Source organism: Xiphias gladius, chromosome 11, assembly GCF_016859285.1.
Source record: "Xiphias gladius isolate SHS-SW01 ecotype Sanya breed wild chromosome 11, ASM1685928v1, whole genome shotgun sequence".
In the NCBI taxonomy this organism is placed as follows: Eukaryota; Metazoa; Chordata; class Actinopteri; order Istiophoriformes; family Xiphiidae; genus Xiphias; species Xiphias gladius.
In genome coordinates this window covers 15563744-15572798 of record NC_053410.1, presented here as the reverse complement: position 1 = coordinate 15572798, position 9055 = coordinate 15563744, and the positions used below count along the sequence as shown (strand labels likewise).

Here is a 9055-nt window from a genome sequence, read left to right as displayed (position 1 = left end):
GCAGCATTTGTAATTTTTTATTAATCTAAGTGATGTGTCAGACTTGTCATCTCTCTTTAGCATGACGACAGGCGGTCTAACTGTCTCTCTCACATCCCGCACACAACCGCTTAGAGACTGTAGCAGCAACTATTGCATTTGTCAGGCTTCAACTATAAAGCAAGGACGAAACTGCTAATAGGGAAAACTGTGTGTGGAATGGAACAGCTCACAGTTCAGTTAAAGGAGTAGTTTTTGCAATTTTGGGAAGCACACTTATTAGCTTTTCTTGACAGACTGCTCATGAGGAAGTGAATAAGCTATTTACTGCTCTTGGGTGTGATTTTCAGCAAGCTTTATTATAGAACCTCACTTCATTTCATTACTATCCTCCCACAGATTGCACCGTAATATTATTCAGTGTAAACTCAAAAAATAAACTATGGCTTCATCACAGTGCTGCTGTTGCTAGAAAGCATCATGACCCCTCGTGATAAAGAAAACCTTAACCTGATTTGAACGAATGTGCGTCATCATCTCGAGTGATTTTATTCATACCATAAGCAATCATGCTAACAGCAGATCTCCATGCATCTGATGAATCATGAATTACGGTATTTTAAAATGACTGCAGCACTCAGAGTGGATGACGATTTTCTTCTAAGCTCCCCTATTTAAATGTACAGGACATTAGTGAATTAATTGCATTTCATTAAATTTATTTTGGGGTGTTTTAGCTCTGTGACAGATGATAATTCAAAAGCATTAGGGAAACTAAGAACATGAGTATGACAGCAGCAAAACAGAGGAATCGTGTGAAAATCCACTCAAACTTTATCTCAGATTAGAGGCTATAAACAAGAGCATCTAAAATTATAATTGTTCTTTATCATTTTTCCCTCTAAGCTCTTTATTTTTATTGTCTGGTCTTGCCCCACGTTTGGTTCCTTATCTACAACCAAAAGCAGCAACAGCTGTTTAGAAACAACTTACTTGAGGATTTACTTACCATTTTAATTTAGGATTTGCAACAGACTATAGTTTCTTTAGAATATTTTTGAAAGATAAACTAAAGTCACCAGGCAACAAATCATTTTAGCCTAATCCAATACAACTTTCATTTATTATTTTTTTCTCTGCAAATCCTGTTTGATCTGTCCGTGCTTGGTTCCGAGAAAATGTAATACGTGGATTATACCCCTGTGTCCTCAGCAAGACAAACAATGTACAATTCTGAAATCACATCTGCAATGTCTTTTCACTGAGGTTGAGTAATAGGATGTCTACAATTATACAGAGATGTATCATTTTTTCCAGAGCCATCAGTGAACATTAAATACTGAAGAGTTTTTGGAGAAATCTAGTAAAAATAACCTGCCTGGTTACACACCACTACCCTGAGGCTGATATTTTGTTTTTGTTTTAACAACACCTGCTAACATTCACCCAGTGTCTTTCTATGTAATATTTGTCCATCTAAGTCATTTGGTTTGAAATAAATCAAATTGTAAGAGCATATTCTGTTAACCACTGTTTATTTGAGGGAGAAAGTGCACCATGAAACAAAAAAAGTGTGAACATTCATTGCTTGGAAAAGGTAGGAAAGGTTGCTAATTATTTTAGCTCTCAGCACATTACCATAATTTCTGAAATCAGAAAATAAGTGGTATTCAATTACGTAAACCTGAAACGTAACATGCTTGAGTGTGGGAAACATGAGGGTTTGTATAGTAACACCATAATCCAGTTGTGGCACAAATTAAACAGGCTGAAGAGTATGCATTCTGTTAAAAATGTTGTCTGAACTTTTGCTGTGGCCTTCGTGGGATCACGTGCAGGTCTCCGTTCTGCTTAAAGCGGCTGCTCGGAGAAAGCAGTGTAACTCTTCACACGTGCAAAGAAGAAAGGTGTGTACATCCTGTCCAGGTCAAACGCCGTGACAACTGTTTCCCCAGTCAGCCTAAAAACATAATTAATGTCAATTCTGGAAAAAAAAAAAAAAAAAGGGAATAATTTGTCTTTTCTACTCCTAGCGGTACTAACGTGTCTTACTTGTAGGTGATGTGGCAGGAGTGGTGGATCCACACCAGCTTACTGAAACTCTGACGCCCCCCAGAGGACAGATGTAGTCCCACGTGGAAGCTGTGTTCAGCCTCTGGAGCTGGGTTCCGCCTGCAGAACCGATTCCTTTGAAACTCGGCCGCTTTCTGTTAAAAAATAATACCATTCATAACCTGAGCCGTTACCTGACTAATAACATTTTATTAGGAAGATTCTTGAAAAATCTGAATTCAGGCAAGCATTCATGTGTTACTCAGTATTACTAGTTATGGAATCGTGAAACAAGTCATAGCTAAATTTTAATACAATGCTGTAATAAGTACACGAATTGTTTCTTTCCTTAATATCTCGAATAGAAATGACTATTGAAATTTTTGAAATTATGAAAAAATTTTTCCTTTTCCTGGGGGAAATAGGTTTCCATAATTAAGTAATTATTTTGTATTTGATTTACACAAGCTGCAGTTGAAAAAAAATGTCTTCTAGAATTGTTAAAATGTCCCTTTATGTGCAATGGCCCCTTACTCTTTCCTCACCCCACAGTGCCCCAAACGTATTCTCACCTCCTCTTTTTTCTTGCAGACGACAACAAAAACTTTGGTTTGATTGTCTGTCTCCTGTGACAGACGGAAATGACCGAACAGAACCGAATCCATTCTATGAAATGAAACAAAATTCACAAATTGTGTAGTGTGCTGGCACTCAACACAGGAAATTATTTTTGATGTTGCAACGTCCATTCTAGCTGAGTGTGCAGAAAACAGAGAAGGTGGACCTTGTGTTCCTAGTACGCAAGCGAGGAACAACAGACAGAGGGTCCTCAGGGGTGGTCAGCATGATGACTTGGCCATCAGGGAAGAACCGGAGGTACCTGTGATAAAAATGTCAACACTTAGTCGTGATATTTACAGAAGTCCTGAGAGGCTAAAGAAAAAACAAAATGTTTTGTCAGGATTTTTTCAAGTGTTTGTTTTTGTAATATTCATTTCAGCCACAAGAGGCTGAAGTGCACCACTATCCCAGTCTAAACAGTACTAAAAGCATTCATGTTCCTATTTTTAGTTTATATCTGATAGAAAGCCAGAAAAAGCTATAAAATAAAAATAAAAAGGAAAAACTGAAAATAATAAGTTAATTAAGTCAAAAAAATAAAACACGATTCGAACCCCAGTGTCCTGGGTCAAAGTCCTATACCTGACACCTTTAATCACCATGACCTGCTAGAAACAGAAAAGTCCTGACAAAATAGTTTTTTTTCCACTTGCCTCTCAGGACTTTCATACAAATTTGTACAACTGACATTTAAAAGATCGTGATTAAAGTCAAACATCTACCTGTAGTACTCAACGTGGTGCCAAGCCCTGTAAAATCCATCCAGCGATTCCTCTCCTTGACGAATGTACGATGTCTTGCTGATATAGACACCTGTGAAAATAATATGAATGGAAAGTTCAACATCAAGTTAATCTTCTTCATTGAATGTGCAGTATAGAAATAATCTGAAAAACTGATTCATCAGTAAACTGTCAGCAGCATTGGCCATTATTAACTTTTAGAAGCAACATCAAGATCAGTCCAATATTATTTTTACTGGCAATATATAGCCCGTTTTGGAACTGGCAATTTCAGACATTTGGCTTTAGAGCTGGTGTTTTGTGAATATAACAATTATCTTAAAACTTGTATCGAAGACATTTTAAAAACCAGAATCCCCAAACCAGTGCATTTACCACGGTTGTGTTGGTTAATATAGTGCAAATAAAGTCTGCTCACATTAGAGCCAGCACACTGGAAGCAGCAATTTCCACATTTTGTGATTTCATGTACTGAAACCAAGCGTAAGCTAGTGGTATCACATTACACGAGCTGGAGCATTTTCAGATTTCTGCAGTGATTAATTGAAATGCTCCAGTGCCTCATGCCACTGCAGGGGGCCACAGTGCACTATATCTTAAGAGCAGGTAGGTATCTCTTGAGAGCACTCAAAATGTTTTGCACCTGAATTAATGATGCAACCTTTGATGGACTGATATGCATGGGGAAATACAAGATTTCAGTAATTGTCTCATAAAGTATGATAGATCATACTAGATTTGTAATTGATAATATGCTTCATTACCATCAAAACGGACACGTGGCCTTCGCAGGAACATCTCCCTCCAGGATTTGAAGGGTACAAGTTTGGTGCAGTTCCGTCCCCATACTCGTAAACAGGCTGAACGCCAAATCTCAGGGTCCCTGGAGAGAAATTAAAAGTGACTAAAAAAATAAGATTGAGTAAACATAAAGCCACTTAAAACTGGCTTTTGATTACTTAATCTATTGTGCAGCAACAACGTGAGATCCCTATCTGCCCAATCCCAAGTCAACAATTTTTAAAGGCAAACCCTGAAAAAAGCAAGCTGTTGACAAACAAGCTGTCGATTTTCTGATCCGTTATGACAGCAGAGCTGACCTTGCACAAATGTAAAACCCCCGGCTGACCAAAGAGAGCTGCTCCAGGGCTCGCATGTCCACATCACTTGACACAACCCAACGAAATATGTACATTAGGATTTCCCGCGGCAAGGCTGCAGTCAGATAAAACAGGGGAAAAAAAAGGAAAGTCTGTTATAATGAAAATAAGTCAGTAATGACTTTAGAAGTATTTATAATCTAACAGAATGACTGATTTTTGATTTTTACCTGAAATGTGAACCTGAGTCATTTCCAACTCAGGAGTGCAGATCTTTGGAAAGGAGCCTTCCAGAGTGAGCTGCTGCTCAAAGTAGGCAAGTAGATCCTCAATTTCACCATCAACATCACGGTCCTCCATGCTACAAAAGTGCAACATGGTATTTTCAGTTTAAAAACTAAAAATATCCCTTTCTCTCATACAAGTCGCACACTATATTCACTTTTCAGACGTAGGCAAGAACCTTGGAAAAACTGGTGTTTGCTGTGAATGGGTCATCACATGTTATCCAACCTGGGTGTAATCAATCAGCTTTGGTATCAAAGGGTGAAAATCTGTTTCTCTATTAATTTAAACTAAAAGATTTCTCCTTTTCATACATCAACCCTTTAATTAACATGGCAGATAATTATAGTCCTCTCAACCATAAATTTAGCTGGCAAAGATATTTTACCTAGATTAGTACAGAGACAGAAGATGCTGCATGGACATTTTCATGAGGTAGCAAAGATTTTGGCTGAATCCAAATGTCCAGACTTCACAGCACATGCAGACTCGCAGACTTTGCAGGCGCACTCCCGGCAAGTCTGCAAGTGCTGAGGGCTGTCCAAACCCATGATTCAACCGGTCCACGAGGTGCCTCAAGCGGACTTTCGGCAGACTTCTAGAGAGTCCACTTGGGTACAGACTTCACCAGACTTCAATGATTTAATTACCCATAATTCATTGCAATACTGTTGTGACAGTGTTTCCAACTCCCGACTAAAAAAAACAAAAAGTACTTATTATGATTGTGTCAAACCATTACTTTATTAGAACATTACTTGAATCGTGTATAGGCTATAAAGGTAATCAAAATGCTTTTTATTATAGTAGTTCTTAAGTGATGGTAGCCTATAAAAGCCTCGCAGTGTCCATACTTACAAACATTTCTGTATTTTAATGCATGTAGCCAATAGGCCTGTCTATCAGCAGCTTATAAAGCGTTGCAGTCTCCCGCCTTCGCAGACTTGACGCGATGGTGAACACATCACGGTACGTATGACTAAAGTCCGCAAGGGCTCACTCCTCAAGTCCGGAGGGTGGATATTTGGATTCAACCATACAGTAATTCCTAAGGGGATGTCTGCCATGTTGATTCTTTAATTTAAAAGCAAAGTTACAACAAGCACTATTTAGTGTCTGGAAAGCACACTAATTCATGATACTCATTTTTTTTATGCAATAAAAAAAAAAAAAAACATTGAAATTTGTGTTTAAGAGATCATAATTTTAAAGAAATACAGACCTTTCACTGCATGTTGAAACATTGCAGACTTAGATACAGTTAATCCAAAGAGGATATCCACAAATAAAAAGCAACTTACTAGTTTCCTCCAACTCGGTCTGCATCAGGAGGACGGCTGTAGTTGATTTTAAACTCAATGTCAGGCACGAGCTGCATAGCCATGCGATAGAACTTGATAGCTGCGAGTAAAGATGATGAAATTATGCATAAAGGAGAAAATGGAATTAAAGTGCTCAGGAAATGCATTCCCCTGTTTTGGTTTCTCATACAGAATTTACAAAACTATGTGGTTGGATATCAAACAAGCTAAATTACTGTCAATGGCTATGACCTCTGAATTGTTGATAAAATTCATGTTTCATCCAAGATAATGACTGATGGTTAGAAATGCCTGTTATTTAAATATCTGATATAATGTGGCATTTTCCACAAGCTTCATTTTTTTTTTTTAGGTTAAGCTAACATTCTATCCTCTCTCTGGTGATTTTGATCACCATATATATATATTCAACAAACGTACCCTCATAGACAGCTCCATTCTGCTCTTCCTGAACAGCTCTCAAGAACAGCTCTGTGGCCTGAGGCAAGATGACTCATGTCAGTCATTCAACAGCGCTGTAAATTTCTGTGACAGCACTCTACAAGACATGAAGTGGTGAACCACAGCCTGAAGAAGTCATTTCACAACTTACTTTCTCCTCCCGAGCAATGTCTTGCGTCCTCTTCAGACCTTTAGCTCGCAGCAGTCGGTCACTTATTCCACTTGCTCCAGAGGTCGGTTTGAGTTCAGACATCCACTGAGCTCTGAACGCAGTGAGCTCCAGCTGCAATTCAAATAAAAAAGTTGCTAAGTGCCAAAAAATTCTTCAGCTTTATTGTTCTCAGTCTTACTATAACAACAGGTTTTTATCAAGAACTGTGTCTGAATTGGAACCATGTAAAACTTCTTCTCATGAGCACATTATTTATATAAACCTTTTAAAACCTTTTAATTTAAAAATGTATAAGGGTAGGTTGATTGAGCATACATACTCTTTTAACGCAACACCCTATTAAAAGTTTTGTAGAGCAATAAATAAAGAACAATAACAGAATCAAATAACAGCAGCATAACAGAGCAAAGAAATATTGTTCCTGTATCCTGAAGGACTGATACATAGGTGCACTTGCCATTAACACGGTTAATAATTTAGAAATTAGAAAAGAAAATATTAATCATGATTTCATACCTGAAGGTTTGGGTCATCTGACCCTTCATCTTCATCCTCTATCGTACCTCCAATATCTGCATTTTCTTCAGCCTGTACAAGGAAGAAGTGAAGTATTACTTAAATTCATCAAAGTAGCTGTCCTCGCAACCTCTTACTAGTGTACTTGTGGATTTGTTAAGCTTTGGGATGCACTGTGTTTTTTTGCAGATGAGCTTTCCCAGGTAATTCAGCCTATATTATACAGTAGAGGAGCATATTTTGTGTTTTGTTGTGTTATTTGGCAAATTTAGTTTTTGTTTTCAAACTTTTTTCTATTACCTGTATTACACATTGTTTTTGTTGCCTTTTGCAGAGCCTTGTGATGCTTTACATTTCAGTTTACACCCTGTGATGTGGATGGGATTGATAGAAAGCACTAGATTCTTTCCGATTTTGCTTTACCGCCATCACTTCTGGCAAAAACACGTGGAACGTAACTAAGTACATTTACTCATGTAATTAATTTAAGTACAAATTTGAGGTAAGGTACTTTACTTAAGTATTTTCTTTTCATGTTACTTTATACTTATACTCCACAACATTTCCGAAGGAAATATTGTACTTTTTATAACACTACATTTATTTGACAACTGTAGCTTCAAGATACTTTACAGATTAAGATTTTACATACAAAACATATGAAGATCTTAGAAAATAGGATTTGTTGTTAAATATGAAAATACCTCAATGCACTGTATATACAAACAGAGCTGAAAGGATCAGTTGAGTAATCGATTAGCTGACTGCATTTTCCTAGTAATTATTTTAAAAAATTACAATTACAAAACAAGAATTCTTAAGGTGTCACTTTGGGCTCTGGGTAGTAGTGATGTGCACTTCTCACTACTTTCAAGATCAATCAAGAAAGTAATCATCAGATTATACGGTTATGAAATTATCCCATCATTTATTGATGCCTTAAATAATAGTTGAAAATTACACCACTTCAACCATACGTGCACTATAAAAAGCTGTTTACACATTAATGTCTCATTAATAATAATTCAATAACACAAAATATAGTTGTAAAACACTCACAGGGGCCATTTTTCTTCACTGAGTACTTTTACTTTCAATACTTTACGTATATTTCCCTGATTATACTTACATACTTGGGTGAAATTATCAATGCAAGACTTCTACTTGTTTTGGAGTATTTTTAAAGTGTTATATCAATAGTTTTTATTAAAATAAAGGATCAGATTACTTCTTCCATTATACTCATCTTATCAAAGTTAAGCTGAGTTTTCAATAAACTCGAAAACTTAATCAACGAAATACAAACTCGCTGCACTGGTAACAGTAGACGAATACAACCGTGTGTAGCTAAACACTAGGTAATGCTAACGTTACCTCAGTTAAATCAAGTATTAATCTGCGACAAACTCATGCCAGTATGTCTTTAATTTAAGGGATTTGCCAATAAATTCTGATCCCAGACACACGTTATTGTTTTGTAACTAGCTGCTAGTTAACCTTGAAGAGACACGTCGAGCACCGTGAACTACAGGTAGAGACAGGCAGGTGAAGTTAGCTAAATTAGCTAGCTAAGTTAGCTAGCTAGTCGGCTAACTCGTTTCTCCGTGAATAACAGGTAAACGCACGGTGACCCACCATGACAGCTCGGTCGGCAGGTCTTCTTTCTATCTCCACAAGCGGTAAACACTAGCGCTTACAGTTCACGGTCGGAGAAACGGACAACACAACGGACATATTTACGAGCTCGCAGGAACGCAGCCATTTCGCTGAGTAGCCCGGAGCTTCACAGGAAGTCGGGACGTGGTGAAGTTGCACAGAGACGGG

At 37.5% G+C, this 9055-nt stretch overlaps 1 protein-coding gene across 1 annotated transcript; it reads right to left on the bottom strand.

Annotated features, from left to right (window-relative positions):
* Nucleotides 1-1510: 1510 nt before the first annotated feature.
* Nucleotides 1511-9055, bottom strand: fbxo9 (F-box protein 9). The gene is made up of 13 exons (XM_040138410.1): nt 8867-9055; nt 7232-7303; nt 6695-6826; nt 6523-6580; nt 6082-6181; nt 4726-4856; nt 4496-4610; nt 4160-4278; nt 3375-3465; nt 2816-2911; nt 2604-2697; nt 2032-2186; nt 1511-1939 (listed from the first exon to the last, which is right to left on the bottom strand). The coding sequence occupies exons 1-13, from the start codon at nt 8867-8869 to the stop codon at nt 1831-1833; spliced, it is 1275 nt and encodes a 424-aa protein (XP_039994344.1). The 5' UTR covers nt 8870-9055; the 3' UTR covers nt 1511-1830.